Source organism: Musca domestica, unplaced genomic scaffold (assembly GCF_030504385.1).
Source record: "Musca domestica strain aabys unplaced genomic scaffold, Musca_domestica.polishedcontigs.V.1.1 4, whole genome shotgun sequence".
NCBI classification, from domain to species: domain Eukaryota; kingdom Metazoa; phylum Arthropoda; class Insecta; order Diptera; family Muscidae; genus Musca; species Musca domestica.
The window spans coordinates 1,029,944-1,047,980 of NW_026712328.1; the positions used below are offsets into that span (position 1 = coordinate 1,029,944).

The 18,037-nt window shown below is 33.6% G+C and overlaps 1 protein-coding gene across 10 annotated transcripts in view; it reads right to left on the reverse strand.

Annotated features, from left to right (window-relative positions):
* LOC109613610 (uncharacterized) overlaps positions 1 to 18,037 on the reverse strand; it is an 873,804-nt gene that overhangs the window by 688,368 nt on the left and 167,399 nt on the right. For all 10 annotated transcript variants that reach the window (XR_009342989.1, XM_059126783.1, XM_059126781.1 and 7 more), the window contains exon 2: positions 10,741 to 11,131. Coding sequence is in view for 9 of the 10 variants with exons in the window: in XM_059126783.1 (XP_058982766.1) it covers positions 10,741 to 11,131 (391 nt within the window). In the remaining variant the exon portion in view is untranslated. The remainder of the gene's footprint in view (positions 1 to 10,740; positions 11,132 to 18,037) is intronic.

Genomic DNA, 18,037 nt, shown 5'->3' on the forward strand with positions numbered 1-18,037 from the left:
GGTACCGTTATATGGGGGCTATACCAAAACGTGGACCTATAATTACAATGACTCGCCACACGAACTGGGACCCATTATGATCTACAACTACCAAATTTTCAGTGAAATTCGTGAAAAATTCAGTCAAAAATCATCAAAATACCGAATATTGGGAGCTACCGTTATATGGGGACTATACCAAAACGTGGACCTATACATACAATGTTTCGCCGCACGAACTAGGACCCATCATGACTCACAAATACCAATTTTTACACAAATCAGTGAAAAAATTTTGCAAAAACCATCAAAATACCGAATATCGGGAGGTACCGTTATATGGGGGCTATACCAAATCATGGACCCATACATGCAATGTTTCGCTACCGGAGCTGGAACTCATTATGACCTACAAATACCAATTTTCAGACAAATCCGTTAAATAATGTGGCATAAATCATCAAAATACCGAATTTTGGGAGGTACCGTTATATGGGGACTATACCAGAACGTGGACCCATATATCTCATTTTCAATACCAACCATCCTAGACACAATACCAATTGCTCTGCTAAATTACGTCAAATAATGTGGGCTGTATCGTGATTTCAACAGACAGACGGACAGACAGACAGACGGACATCGTTAAATCGACTTAGAATTTTATGCTGATTATGAATATATATACTTTATGGGGTTACGACGAATATTTAAGGATGTTACAAACGGAATGACAAAGTTAATATACCCTCCTTTCCAAGGTGGAGGTTATAAAAATGGCACGATAAGCCACCGCACAGGGTTACATGCCATTTTCTTTGCATTTCTCTTTTTGCTTCTTCCGAATTTTTTATGATTTCGACATTTCATATCGTTTCTTTATTGCAATTTTTGATGCGTTTCTTTTATTGTGATTTGATGTGTTTAGTGATTGAATTGTATAGTGAATTATATGAAAATTAGTTGGAAGTTTTAAGAAGTAAAAAAGAAAGTTTAAATATAAGTTAATAATTTTAATAAATAGGCATATTGGCCACTCTTTCAAAACATTCTAATAGCCCCAAAACAATGCCGACATCAAGCTCATTACTGAAATCTGAGCTTTCCACTGCAATATTTAACACCTCAATAACTCTTTCCATCATTTCTTCTTTAGATTCACACATTTAATTTTAAATCACTTCTTTATAAATATCTATTACAAACAATTAGCACAACAATACAGCTCTATACGAAATACTGAATAAAATAAAATGTCAGAAAAAATGCCAAGCACTTATATCGTAAAATGCCACCGTGTAAAGGCGCGAAGATTTACGCAGAAATTTTAAAAGAGAATTGATAAAAATGCCAACTAAAAATGCCATCGTGTAAAGGCAGTGTAAGTTGGTTTTGTCTGTCACAACAAAAACCCCTTCGTCGACGGTCCCTTGTCGCCACTAATAGACAAAGGTTTTTTTTCTAATAACAACATTAATATGATTAAACCTTACTGTTTGCAGCAACAAAAATATTTTTATATAAAAATATCTAGATTGAAAAAAAAGACAAAAAAAAAAACAACGTGGGCGGAGCCCTTATATAGGGGACTTACCAAACCTTATATTACGTACTATAGCTACAATTTATATATATATATATATATATATATATATATATATATATATATATATATATATATATATATATATATATATATATATATATATATATATATATATATATATATTATATATATATATAAATGTAAGTTGTGTTAGTTACTACGCTTATAACTTAAGAACCGCTGGACTGATTTTAACGATTCACACAATTCGGAATTGTCTCTTTTCCAAAAAGGATAATATCAAAAAATCGCGTAAAAATGTGATATATTAAGATTTTCATTTTGACTTTTCAAATGTACAATAGTAATGTTTTATTTTGCATGAATTTTTTCCATTTTGACTTACTTTTTTCTAATGTTCATTTGTAGTGTTTTTTATATTTTAATGTTGAATTCGAATATTAATACCATTTTATTTATTTGATTTGATTTCTTGAGAACTGAAGTTGATGTCGGGATACATGGAAGTGTAGTACGAATTATGTGGTGGCGAAACGGAATAGATGATATCGAAATAATTTAACGCGGTCACAAAGTTAAAAGATAACTACTTTTTCAAAATCGATAAAAAAAACCACGAAAAAAAGAGATCTCATTGCAAAAATTCTCAAATCGGGAAAAAAACGAAAAAAAAATTCAATGGAATCGAATTTTAAAATAATAGTACATTCTATTGACAAACTTTGTAAGGATCTTTAAACATTTGCTGTAAAAAATCAGCGAACAAGTTGAAGATTTTTTCAATTTTTTATTCTTCTTTTGTCAAGTTTTTTCAATTTTTATTATTATTGTATTGAATTCAGTGATTTTTTTGTGAACAAAAATGAAAGTGCGAAATACGATGTTAACTGACATCTACATTTCAACTCCAGGGCCGACATCGTGGTTCAGCTGGAAGATGCGAACACATTTAAAAAACAAAAATGACCGAAAAAGCCTAATGGCGCTCATTTCAAAGTGTGGATCTACTTCTTTAATGTGACAATAATCCGTCCAATGAGAGCTCAAAATTCAAAATTCTTTGGGAGTACTATCAGTAAAATACCAAATATAAAGGGTGGAAAATAGTAGAGCGAATGGGACTCTTAGTAAGAAAAGAATTTCTTTCCTTACAGAAATTCTTCCCAAACATTCAAGATACCAGAAATCGCTTTTGCAGGTCATGATATCGATCATAACTCACGGATAAGGGTACAACCCGATTTCATATTTATTTACCCATCGTATGATTTAAGCTATTATTGGGATCTTGGCCACTTTTTTCATTTTTTGTCTCTTAATTGGCATCTTTGCTTCTTAGGGGGTAGAGAACCTCTTCGCATAAATTTTGAAATTTTTGGAGTTGGCCTTGACCACATTAATCAATTGATTTGGCTAAAAAATTGTATATATGCTACCTTGGGGTAGGGAACCATCATACAGATAATTGTCCCATAGGAATTTATTCAAATAAAGTCTCCATTGGAGTTTCCCCAAGTCCACTTTCACATCTAATGTGTGATCAGAAAAAAAAATGTATTATATTAAATTTGTAACCCCCAAGAGAATATTGGTTGGGAACGAATATTTGTGATGAAATAAATTGTGAAAACATGAACAAATTACAAATATAAGAAAGTAGCACTGGACCGAATATTTGTTGAATCGTCATTGAATTATACTATGTGAATATTATGGGGTCTCCAACTTACAATTTAAATGGCAAATAAAATTAATAAAATTAACAAGTTAAAAAGCAGTAAGTTCGGCCGGGCCGAACTTTTAATACCCTCCACCATTTACAACGAATTTGGAAATTTTCAAAAAATAAAATCCTTAACAAATTCTGTTAAAATTTTAAAAATACCGAATATAGCCGTTATATTGGGGTCTATACGACGTGGACATACATATGCATTGTTTGTCATAAGCCATTACCATATTCAAATTCGAAACTGGACCCGCACCGACAATTTTCTGTCACAGACTGTAGTTCCCATAACGAACTTCAAATACCAAATTTTAAACAATTCCGGTTAATAATGTCGCTAAAATCATCAAAATACCGAACATAGCGAGGTGCCGTTATATGGGGGCTATACGAAGACGTGGACCTGCACAAACAATTTTCTGTCTTAGGGTGTAGTATCCATTTGGAACTTCAAATACCAAATTTGAAACAATTCCAGTGAATAATGTCGCTAAAATCATCAAAATACCGAATATAGGGAGGTACCGTTATATTGGGGCTATACGAAGACGTGGACCTGCAAAGACAATTTTCTGTCTTAGGGTGTAGTATCCATTTGGAACTTCAAATACCAGATTTGAAACAATTCCCGTGAAAAATGTCGCTAAAATCACCAAAATACCGAATATCGGGAGGTACCGTTATATGGGGGCTATACGAAGACATAGACTTGCACAGACAATTTTCTATCTTAGGGTGTAGTATCCATTTGGAACTTCAAATACCAATTTTGAAACAATTCCGGTGAATAACGTCGCTAAAATCATCAAAATACCGAATATCCGGAGGTACCGTTATATGGGAGCTATATGAAAACGTGGACCTACATGGCCCATTTACGAACTTAACCTGCCTACTGGAAAAATAAACATGTGTGCAAAATTTTAGTCATCTATCTCAATTTATTCGAAAGATAGCGTGATTACAACAGACAGACAGACGGACAGACAGACAGACAGACAGACAGACGGACAGACAGACGGACATCGCTAAATCGATATATATATATATATATATATATATATATATATATATATATATATATATATATATATATATATATATATATATATATAGTAGTTTTTGTCTATTATGCCTATTTGTCAAATCATAATTATTCAAAGATATGACTTATATAAGTGTTCACGTACTGGTCGATTAAAAGTGTTTTAAAATACTTGTACCCATATTTAAGCCGTCGGCTTCAATACTTAAACCGTGGACTTCAAATGTGTGGATGTGCTATACAAATCCATTAAAAAGAATATATCAATCTTATCCCCATGTAGGGGATCAAATTAATTTTTAGTATGGGAAAAATCGTAGCAAAATTTTCCAGTCAAATGGGCAGTAATTTGGAATTTACTGTATTTTGTACACCTCATTGAGGGCTCTAATGATTAAAAAATAAAAATTTTGTGTAAGATTTCCACCTCAAATATACATTTTTAGCCAAATCCTTTGAAATATGGTAAAATCAGGAGGTACCTTTACATGGGCACTACTCCGAAATATCGACCTACATTTAAACTTTCTTCTACCCCTTATAATTCAATATTTTTATACCCTCCACCATACTATGGAGGGAATATTAACTTTGTCATTCCGTTTGTAACTCCTCGAAATACTCATGTCAGACCCAACAAAGTATATATATTCTTGATCAGCGTAAAATTCTAAGTCGATTTAGCGATGTCCGTCTGTCTGTCCGTCTGTCTGTCTGTCTGTCTGTCCGTCTGTCTGTCTGTCTGTCTGTCCGTCTGTCTGTCTGTTGTAATCACGCTATCTTTCGAATAAATTGAGATAGATGACTAAAATTTTGCACACATGTTTATTTTTCCAGTAGGCAGGTTAAGTTCGTAAATGGGCCATGTAGGTCCACGTTTTCATATAGCTCCCATATAACGGTACCTCCGGATATTCGGTATTTTGATGATTTTAGCGACGTTATTCACCGGAATTGTTTCAAAATTGGTATTTGAAGTTCCAAATGGATACTACACCCTAAGATAGAAAATTGTCTGTGCAAGTCTATGTCTTCGTATAGCCCCCATATAACGGTACCTCCCGATATTCGGTATTTTGGTGATTTTAGCGACATTTTTCACGGGAATTGTTTCAAATCTGGTATTTGAAGTTCCAAATGGATACTACAGACTGTGACAGAGAATTGTCTTTGCAGGTCCACGTCTTCGTATAGCCCCAATATAACGGTACCTCCCTATATTCGGTATTTTGATGATTTTAGCGACATTATTCACTGGAATTGTTTCAAATTTGGTATTTGAAGTTCCAAATGGATACTACACCCTAAGACAGAAAATTGTTTGTGCAGGTCCACGTCTTCGTATAGCCCCCATATAACGGCACCTCGCTATGTTCGGTATTTTGATGATTTTAGCGACATTATTAACCGGAATTGTTTAAAATTTGGTATTTGAAGTTCGTTATGGGAACTACAGTCTGTGACAGAAAATTGTCGGTGCGGGTCCAGTTTCGAATTTGAATATGGTAATGGCTTATGACAAACAATGCATATGTATGTCCACGTCGTATAGACCCCAATATAACGGCTATATTCGGTATTTTTAAAATTTTAACAGAATTTGTTAAGGATTTTATTTTTTGAAAATTTCCAAATTCGTTGTAAATGGTGGAGGGTATTAAAAGTTCGGCCCGGCCGAACTTACTGCTTTTTAACTTGTTAATTTTATTAATTTTATTTGCCATTTAAATTGTAAGTTGGAGACCCCATAATATTCACATAGTATAATTCAATGACGATTCAACAAATATTCGGTCCAGTGCTACTTTCTTATATTTGTAATTTGTTCATGTTTTCACAATTTATTTCATCACAAATATTCGTTCCCAACCAATATTCTCTTGGGGGTTACAAATTTAATATAATACATTTTTTTTTCTGATCACACATTAGATGTGAAAGTGTACTTGGGGAAACTCCAATGGAGACTTTATTTGAATAAATTCCTATGGGACAATTATCTGTATGATGGTTCCCTACCCCAAGGTAGCATATATACAATTTTTTAGCCAAATCAATTGATTAATGTGGTCAAGGCCAACTCCAAAAATTTCAAAATTTATGCGAAGAGGTTCTCTACCCCCTAAGAAGCAAAGATGCCAATTAAGAGACAAAAAATGAAAAAAGTGGCCAAGATCCCAATAATAGCTTAAATCATACGATGGGTAAATAAATATGAAATCGGGTTGTACCCTTATCCGTGAGTTATGATCGATATCATGACCTGCAAAAGCGATTTCTGGTATCTTGAATGTTTGGGAAGAATTTCTGTAAGGAAAGAAATTCTTTTCTTACTAAGAGTCCCATTCGCTCTACTATTTTCCACCCTTTATATTTGGTATTTTACTGATAGTACTCCCAAAGAATTTTGAATTTTGAGCTCTCATTGGACGGATTATTGTCACATTAAAGAAGTAGATCCACACTTTGAAATGAGCGCCATTAGGCTTTTTCGGTCATTTTTGTTTTTTAAATGTGTTCGCATCTTCCAGCTGAACCACGATGTCGGCCCTGGAGTTGAAATGTAGATGTCAGTTAACATCGTATTTCGCACTTTCATTTTTTGTTCACAAAAAAATCACTGAATTCAATACAATAATAATAAAAATTGAAAAAACTTGACAAAAGAAGAATAAAAAATTGAAAAAATCTTCAACTTGTTCGCTGATTTTTTACAGCAAATGTTTAAAGATCCTTACAAAGTTTGTCAATAGAATGTACTATTATTTTAAAATTCGATTCCATTGAATTTTTTTTTCGTTTTTTTTCCCGATTTGAGAATTTTTGCAATGAGATCTCTTTTTTTCGTGGTTTTTTTTATCGATTTGAAAAAGTAGTTATCTTTTAACTTTGTGACCGCGTTAAATTATTTCGATATCATCTATTCCGTTTCGCCACCACATAATTCGTACTACACTTCCATGTATCCCGAATCAACTTCAGTTCTCAAGAAATCAAATCAAATAAATAAAATGGTATTAATATTCGAATTCAACATTAAAATATAAAAAACACTACAAATGCACATTAGAAAAAAGTAAGTCAAAATGGAAAAAATTCATGCAAAATAAAACATTACTATTGTACATTTGAAAAGTCAAAATGAAAATCTTAATATATCACATTTTTACGCGATTTTTTTGATATTATCCTTTTTGGAAAAGAGACAATTCCGAATTTGTGTGAATCGTTAAAATCAGTCCAGCGGTTCTTAAGTTATAAGCGTAGTAATTAACACAACTTACATTTATATATATATATATAATATATATATATATATATATATATATATATATATATATATATATATATATATATATATATATATATATATATATATATATATATATATATATACGAAGACATAGACTTGCACAGACAATTTTCTATCTTAGGGTGTAGTATCCATTTGGAACTTCAAATACCAATTTTGAAACAATTCCGGTGAATAACGTCGCTAAAATCATCAAAATACCGAATATCCGGAGGTACCGTTATATGGGAGCTATATGAAAACGTGGACCTACATGGCCCATTTACGAACTTAACCTGCCTACTGGAAAAATAAACATGTGTGCAAAATTTTAGTCATCTATCTCAATTTATTCGAAAGATAGCGTGATTACAACAGACAGACAGACGGACAGACAGACAGACAGACAGACGGACAGACAGACGGACATCGCTAAATCGACTTAGAATTTTACGCTGATCAAGAATATATATACTTTGTTGGGTCTGACATGAGTATTTCGAGGAGTTACAAACGGAATGACAAAGTTAATATTCCCTCCATAGTATGGTGGAGGGTATAAAAATATTGAATTATAAGGGGTAGAAGAAAGTTTAAATGTAGGTCGATATTTCGGAGTAGTGCCCATGTAAAGGTACCTCCTGATTTTACCATATTTCAAAGGATTTGGCTAAAAATGTATATTTGAGGTGGAAATCTTACACAAAATTTTTATTTTTTAATCATTAGAGCCCTCAATGAGGTGTACAAAATACAGTAAATTCCAAATTACTGCCCATTTGACTGGAAAATTTTGCTACGATTTTTCCCATACTAAAAATTAATTTGATCCCCTACATGGGGATAAGATTGATATATTCTTTTTAATGGATTTGTATAGCACATCCACACATTTGAAGTCCACGGTTTAAGTATTGAAGCCGACGGCTTAAATATGGGTACAAGTATTTTAAAACACTTTTAATCGACCAGTACGTGAACACTTATATAAGTCATATCTTTGAATAATTATGATTTGACAAATAGGCATAATAGACAAAAACTACTATATATATATATATATATATATATATATATATATATATATATATATATATATATATATATATATATATATATATATATATATATAAAGGAAAGGGGTTTTTGTTGTGACAGACAAAACCAACTTACACTGCCTTTACACGATGGCATTTTTAACAATTCTCTTTTAAAATTTCTGCGTAGATCATCGCGCCTTTACATGGTGGCATTTTACGATATAAGTGCTTGGCATTTTTTCTGACATTTTATTTTATTCAGTATTTCGTATAGAGCTGTATTGTTGTGCTAATTGTTTGTAATAGATATTTATAAAGAAGTGATTTAAAATTAAATGTGTGAATCTAAAGAAGAAATGATGGAAAAAGTTATTGAGGTGTTAAATATTGCAGTGGAAAGCTCAGATTTCAGTAATGAGCTTGATGTCGGCATTGTTTTGGGGCTATTAGAATGTTGTGAAACAGTGGCCAATATGCCTATTTATTAAAATTATTAACTTATATTTGAACTTTTTTTTTACTTCTTAAAACTTCCAACTAATTTTCATATAATTCACTATACAATTCAATCACTAAACACATTACATCACAATAAAAGAAACGCATCAAAAATTACAATAAAGAAACGATATGAAATGTCAAAATCATAAAAAATTCGGAAGAAGCTAAAAGGGAAATGCAAAGAAAATGGCATGTAACCCTGTGCGGTGGCTTATCGTGCCATTTTTTCTTCTATACTTGTTTCTCTACACCTTTTACCAACAAAAAAATTGCATGGTTAAAAAATGCCACTGTGTAAAGGCAGTGTTACACGGATATGCCATTTCGTTCAGGTAAACGAATACATTATGCTAGGAACACAATTGGAGCGAACGACGAATTTCGCCCTACGCGGCGACAAAATGAGCCGCGAAAATTCGTCGTATGGAACACAATACCGACGAAATTATAAAACAGCTGACGAAGTTGTTTACTTTTTGCTCATTTGTTGACTACAATGAATTATACAAGAACACATAATTCTTTACGTTCTCTATTATAATTTCACTTATGTCCATCTTCTCTATTATAAATTCACTGATATCCATCTTCAATCAGGCGCAAGTACACAAATAAATAAACAAATTAATTATGTTTTTTTTATACGAGTAACAGATAGTAGAGTGACCATAACAAATTTTAAAGTAAAATGTAACTTTATTTACTAAAACACATAAAATTCGTACAAGTATGGCCACCTTGTACTGTTTTGTTCGCCGGTCGCCGGCGTATGAAATAGAAATAAAGCTAATTGAGTTCGCGGCGACCGACGAAATTTTCGCCGGTGCCGTGATTGTGTGCACTTCCATATACACATATGTGTTTTATTTTTGACGACGAACATACGCCGCGAAAAAATTCGTCGTTCGCTCCAATTGTGTTCCTAGCATTAGAATGGGAATGGTGAAAAAGTTATTTCATATTTGCTCCTAGCGTGACTATACACAGACAATAACCAAGGGAACTAATGATGACCGGTGGCTCTTTCCGAAACCATGGTATTCTCTTCCTTACCCCTAGTAATCATTACCATCTTACTTCACTAATAAACAAACGTTGTTCTCATAAAAAAAAAAACATATTGAGATTAAGCCTAACTATTTTGCAACAACAAAACGACTACGGTATCGCAACCAAAAAATGTCAACACTATTCTCAAAACTGTTTCTTTATCTAATGGTGGAGGTCATTAAAAGTTCGCCCAGTGAACCTAAAGTTTTTATACCCTCTTAGATAAGATCTTAATGAAGGAGTGTTAAATTCTGATGTAATTGTAAATTGTTTATAGGTTAACTCCCGCGAGGCACAAAATTGCATAACTTTGAAATACCACAAAATTATTTTTACACATACTTTCCATCTTATTTAAAAAGCGATATGGTGGTATCTCACCGTGACAACAATAGAAATAAATAAAATCGTATAGGAAGGGCCAATCAATAGTTGAGTCTGTAAACATAATACAGTAGTTTTTAGTTAACACCAGCATAAATAATCATTCCATATATTTATGATACCAAATGTATTTTACGTATATTTTGAACTTACCCTGCATTTGAAAATCCACTGTTTCTTGAGCGCTGCGAGCTACGTTGATTCTGGGTGAGTTAGAAGAGATATTAGAGCAGCTAAAGTTTTTGAATTCCGTGCATGGTTTTAAATTCCAATTTAAGTTGCCATGAATGTTATGGGCTGCCGTTTTACATATCGGCTCGGAGCATTCCGGTGGTGCAGCTGTTACACCAATGCAGTTATTATCATCCAAGTAACAATCTCGCGGCAGTTGCGACGGTGCAGTACTGATAAGAAACAGAATGGGGGATGCCACAAGTAATGAAGTCACAACTAATGTTGCTGCTGTTATAGCTATTTTATGTACTGCAGTTGAAGAACGTATCCAGGAGCATGGAATACAACATATGCAACTCATAGCAGATTTCTGGAAAAAAATATTTAATTACACTTTATATGGATTCATACACACAACTTGGATTTTAGTTCACATCATTGATTAGTTTTGTCATCCAGCAATGTTATTTATATTTTAAAAGAACAGACTAATAGTTCCCAGATTCTATATGAATATATACTTCCAATTGCTAGTCGGTAGTTTTAGTGATTAATTAGTATGTTTAGTAATATAATATTCTAGAAATCAATCTTACGTAAGCGGCAATTTTATGACTGCTTTCTTGAAAAAATTATACTAAAATATGCTGCAATCAATCTAACACATTGCCAGATTCCATTGTTAGAGATTAGTAACTGTCTATTATGTATATTAAGGTCCTGATCATATTTTATAGCCACACGCCTTTTATTTGAATGTTACATACTTTGAGAAAACACACCTAACAATATTTCTCATTTTAAACTAAAATAACCATAACGTGTGATATTTCCCAAGGCCAAACAGATCATTAGCCAGAAGGTTTCATACTAAGCTAATAACTTTAACAATCAACGCAAGATTTTATATATTGATGAATCTTAGATCTCATTTTTTGGCCAAAAATAGTGAGGAGTAGTACGGTTTATAGTCCTTTCAATACCATAATGTCCAGCTGCCGTGGTGATTATAAAGAATAATATGCCGCATGAATTTTGAGTAGCACTCCATCTTGCATGATGACTTTGTTGATGTAATGAATGACATTGTCATCATCTTTTCCGAAGGATTCAATGATATCGTAAATGTCTTCATCTTCAATTTGTGCCTTTCTAATTAGTTCAGCCCCTTTCGTCGGAAGATCAATCTTTATGGAACAAATTTCACAAGTGTTATCATTGTGATTCTCATGAGGCCACGGTGGTCTCGATGGAGTATCGGCAACAGCTTTTCATGTCCAGTGTTTAACTAAAACTGATATTATACATTTGAAGTTGTAGTTTCCACTTTTTAAACTTTCAACAAAAACTACAAACGACTTGTAGAACCGCCGATAGTTTCTGCAACCACAATTTGTGTTTAACAACTATATATACGCCAACTATATTACTTATATACCAATATGGTCTCAATAAAATCTTAAATTTTGGTCGAATTTCTAACGCCACTAACAGGAAATGTGCATGTGTTACTCCTTTTCTTCAGTGACTTAAATAAATATTGAGGGATTTGCCAGAATTCGAGTTCTATTTTGTCAAGGGACCTTAAGAATTTCATAATCTCTAATTGGATCTAAATTTTATTGAGTAACAAAGTTCTGAATAATGATTGGTACACCTGCTAAGTCACTATCCGTTATTTCTATGGCCTAATCTCATACCCCCCAAGTTTTAAAACACAGACTTGGCAACTCTTTTTCACAAAATTGAAGTAACTTCTCACCAATTATTCAGAATGACAACTACAATTAAATAATACCTGACCATTGTACCAACAAAAACTAAAAACCACTTGCAGTGCCACCGATGGTAAAAAAAGTAAACGATGAGTTCTGCAACAACGATTTGTGTTTAACAACCATTGTTATTTTTTTATACCCTCCACCTACTATGGAGGGTATATTAACTTTGTCATTCCGTTTGTAACTCCTTGAAATACTCATGTCAGACCCAACAAAGTATATATATTCTTGATCAGCGTAAAACTCTAAGGCGATTTAGCGATGTCCGTCTGTCTGTCCGTCTGTCTTTCTGTCTGTCTGTCTGTCTGTCTGTTGTAATCACGCTATCTTTCGAATGAATTGAGATAGATGGCTAAAATTTTGCACACATGTTTATTTTTCCAGTAGGCAGGTTAAGTTCGTAAATGGGCCATGTAGGTCTACGTTTTCATATAGCCCCCATATAACGGTACCTCCCTATATTCGGTATTTTGATGATTTTAGAGACATTTTTCACTGGCATTGTTTCAAATTTGGTATTTGAAGTTCAAAATGGATACTACACCCTAAGACAGAAAATTGTCTGTGCAGGTCCAAGTCTTCGTATAGCCCCCATATAACGGTACCTCCCGATATTCGGTATTTTGATGATTTTAGCGACATTATTCACGGGAATTGTTTCACATTTGGCATTTGAAGTTCAAAATGAATACTACACCCTAATATAGAAAATTGTCTGTGCAGGTCCACGTCTTCGTATAGCTCCCATATAACGGTACCTCCCTATATTCGGTATTTTGATGATTTTAGCGACATTATTCACGGGAATTGTTTGAAAATTGGTATTTGAAGTACGTATTGAATACTACAGTCTAAGATAGAAAATTGTCTGTGCAAGTCCATGTCTTCGTATAGCCCCCATATAACGGTACCTCCCTATATTCGGTATTTTGATGATTTTAGCGACATTATTCACCGGAATTGTTTCAAAATTGGTATTTGAAGTTCGTAATGAATACTACAGACTGTGACAGAGAATTGTATGTGCGGGTCCAGGTCTTCGTATAGGCCCCATATATCAGTACCTCCCCATATTCGGTATTTTGACGATTTTAGTTACAATACCCACCGAAATTGTTTGAAATGTGGTATTTGAAGTTCGTAATGGATGCTACAGCCTGTGACAGAAAATTGTCTATGCTGGTCCAGGTCTTTGCACAGCTCCAATTTAACGGCACCTACTATTTGATGATTTTAGCCACATTATTCACCGTTTATTTGAAGTTTCGAATTTAAATATGGTAATGGCTTATGGCAAACAATGCCTAGGTATGTCCACGTCGTATAGACCCCAATATAACGGCTATATTTCCTCTGAGTATTTTACACCCTGGAAGTGAATTGTTTTTATATGTCTACGTTTTAGAATAGCACCTATATAACGCTACTCCGAGATATTCGGTATTACCTGGATTTTCGAAATATTATTCACCGGAATCACGTCAAATTTCGTATTTGAAGTTCGTAATGAGTACTTTAACCTATGGCGGAAAATTGTCTATGCAGATCTATATAGCCCCCATACAACGGTACCTCCCTTTACATACAACGGTACCTCCCTTTATTATACCTCCGTCTATTCACCGGAATTCGGAATCATTACTACAGCCTATCACAAAAAATTACATATCCAGCACCACCACGTATAGCCTCCATACAAAGGTTTTCATTAATGTCATTCTAAATATGAATAATAATGAATCATGACATAAGTAATATCCAACATAAAACAAGTAAAAAAGCTGTAAGTTCGGCCGGCCGATCTTTGAATACCGTTCAACGATTTTGGCAACTTTCAAAAAAATATAATCCATTACAAAGTCTCTTAAAATCTTAAAAATACCGAACGTAGCCGTTATATTAGGGTCTACACGACGACTTGGATCTACACAGGAAAACTTTTATCATAGACATAACTCAAATAAAAATCGGTGAATAATATAGCTAAAATTATCAAGACACCGAATATAGGGAGGTACAGTTATATTGGGGCTATACGAAGACCTGGACCTGCACGGACAATTTTCTGTCATAAGCTTTAGTATCCGTTACGAACTTCAAATACCAAATTTGAAACTTCTCCGGTGAATAATGTCGCATAAATCACAAAAATACCGAATAGGGAGGTTCCATTTTATGGGGGCTATACCACAACAATACCAATAGCAAAAGTTCTACAGGCATAATATAAATTTGAGTAAAATTGTATAACCCTACATCATTTCGTTCGGAAGCTAGAGTGATTTCCACAGACGGACGGACATCGTTAAATCAACATAGAATTTTATGCTGATGAAGAATATATGCACTGTGTGGGGTCTAAAATGTATATTTATACAAACGAAGAATTAGCAGTCAATCATATATTTGAATTTTTTTAAAACATTTATAGTGAAGAAACAATTTGTGATATGTACTAAAAACTTGAAATGGTTCCGTAGACTTAAAATAGTTCCGTAGACTTAATAAACAATCATGTCCAGTTTTTACAACTAAATGCAATTATTAAGATGGGATACACTTATTTTTGTCCTCCCTTTTTCGTTGACTAACATCTTTAGGAAGCAGTTCTTAAAATTATGAAACACTATTAGGGGGTATTGTCTACCTGATATGTATATTTAGGTATATAAAATCATATCTATCATAATTTTTCTTACAATTTGTCATACAGCTGAGCCAACAAAGATCTTTTTTGGCATACAAAAACATCAGCTCGTCATGAAAAATCTCGCTATACATACACCAGCAACTTTTTTTTTTGCAAAATTGTTAGGCTTAGTCCCTTTATTGTTGTTTATTTTTTTGTTTTTTATACCCTCCACCATACTATGGAGGGTATATTAACTTTGTCATTCCGTTTGTAACTCCTCGAAATACTCATGTCAGACCCAACAAAGTATATATATCCTTGATCAGCGTAAAATTCTAAGTCGATATAGCTCCCATATAACGGTACCTCCGGATATTCGGTATTTTGATGATTTTAGCGACGTTATTCACCGGAATTGTTTCAAAATTGGTATTTGAAGTTCCAAATGGATACTACACCCTAAGATAGAAAATTGTCTGTGCAAGTCTATGTCTTCGTATAGCCCCCATATAACGGTACCTCCCGATATTCGGTATTTTGATGATTTTAGCGACATTTTTCACGGGAATTGTTTCAAATCTGGTATTTGAAGTTCCAAATGGATACTACACCCTAAGACAGAAAATTGTCTTTGCAGGTCCACGTCTTCGTATATCCCCAATATAACGGTACCTCCCTATATTCGGTATTTTGATGATTTTAGCGACATTATTCACTGGAATTGTTTCAAATTTGGTATTTGAAGTTCCAAATGGATACTACACCCTAAGACAGAAATTGTTTGTGCAGGTCCACGTCTTCGTATAGCCCCCATATAACGGCACCTCGCTATGTTCGGTATTTTGATGATTTTAGCGACATTATTAACCGGAATTGTTTAAAATTTGGTATTTGAAGTTCGTTATGGGAACTACAGTCTGTGACAGAAAATTGTCGGTGCGGGTCCAGTTTCGAATTTGAATATGGTAATGGCTTATGACAAACAATGCATATGTATGTCCACGTCGTATAGACCCCAATATAACGGCTATATTCGGTATTTTTAAAATTTTAATTTGTTAAGGATTTTATTTTTTGAAAATTTCCAAATTCGTTGTAAATGGTGGAGGGTATTAAAAGTTCGGCCCGGCCGAACTTACTGCTTTTTAACTTGTTTTTTTATAAAAACAACATTTATTTATTAGTGGAGAATGTTGGTAATGTTTACTGGGGGGTAAGGCAGGGAATACATAAGTTTCGGAAAGAGCCACCAATCCTCCTCAGTTCCCTTGTTTTTTTCTGTCTCGGATATTCTCCCCAGTAGTTATTTTAAAATAACTCCGTTGACAAAAAACAGTTTTTACCCAGGTTACGAGATCGTAAGGTCAATAGAAGAGGAACCAAAGAATTAAATAAAACTAATTTTTTTGGAAAATCTCCTAAATCTAAAATATTTACATCTTTCTTCACTTATTATGCTTTCGTTTTACATGAACGAAGTAGCATAACCATGTTACAACAAAAACCCCTTCGTTGACCGTGCTTGTCTATTAATAGAACAGTGTTTGCATATTTGGTCCTTCGTCGGCCAGCAATATTTTCCGATTCCTTATGTACCAATATGTTCGCAATAAAATCTTCTATTTGCTATCTGCACCAACAAGAAATGTGCATGTGCTAAAAGTAATATACCTTGGTCTTTTCATGGCGCTTAGTCCATCAAGAAAATTTCTAAACATTTCTTTAGTGACATTAAAAATGTTGGGGAATTTGTCGGAGTTCGGGTTTTATTTTGTCAAGGGACATTAGGAATTGCATAATTTCTATTTGGATCTAAAATTTATTGAGGGACAGAATTCTAAATAATGTCCGTTGTTCATTTTTATACCCCTCACCACAGTGGGGGGTTTATCAAATTTGTCATTCGGTTTGTAACTTGTCGATATACTCATGTCAGACCCAACAATGTATATATATTCATAATTATGAAGGAGCCATTTCATTATGTGGAAAGATTGCTGGTTGCTTGTAAGTGAATTACCTCAGTAGCAAAACATATAAAAACACACACGTGCCCTTTTGTAATAAGACAAGTGCGACCTGTTAAGTTCTTTATACCAAACGGACCTGCAAAGTCAACCCCAGTGTTGTAGAAAGGTCTTGCTAGTGAAGTACGCTCAGGCAGAAGAGAAGCCATAATTTGATTTTGATTGTGTTTTCGATATAAAGTGCAAATTTTGCAGTTGGGAATCGTTTTCTTGATTAAGATTTTAATTCGAATATCCAGAATTCAGAATGTAAGATGCATGTCATGAGTTATATCTCCCCATGCAGTTACTTTATGTGTAGTTCGACCAATATTTGCGAAAAATTGAAAATGTAGGTATGTTAACACAGGCGATTGTACAAGGCTTGATAACTAAACGCTTAGCGTGTCGAAGCTCTTCTTGAGAAATATCGGAAGAAGTCCTTAAATGTCGTTTGGAGTAGCGCATAACAAATGCACATGCTCAGTGTAATTGTGTGAAATTTTTTAAAGGATCTTTGTTTATAAGTTCTATTTGACATTACCAGTAATGGTTGTAAGTGTCAATACTTTAGATGGTTCCTTTTCTAAATTGGTGTCTATCTGAATGTTATTCGAAGGCCAACTACTTTTTTGCTCTTTTAGCCACTGTGGTTCTACTTTTTTGCTCTTTTAGCCACTGTGGTTCATGCCACCAAAAACAAGATAAAATATTCGAAATTTGAAGATTTGGCAACGAAATCTTTTTAATTGGTGCGATTTATTCCATCTTGGAATAGTATGATTGTGATTTGATTTTGTGGCCATAGGTATAAGAGTGTCATCCCATTCGATTTTGTCTAACCATATCTGCTGCAT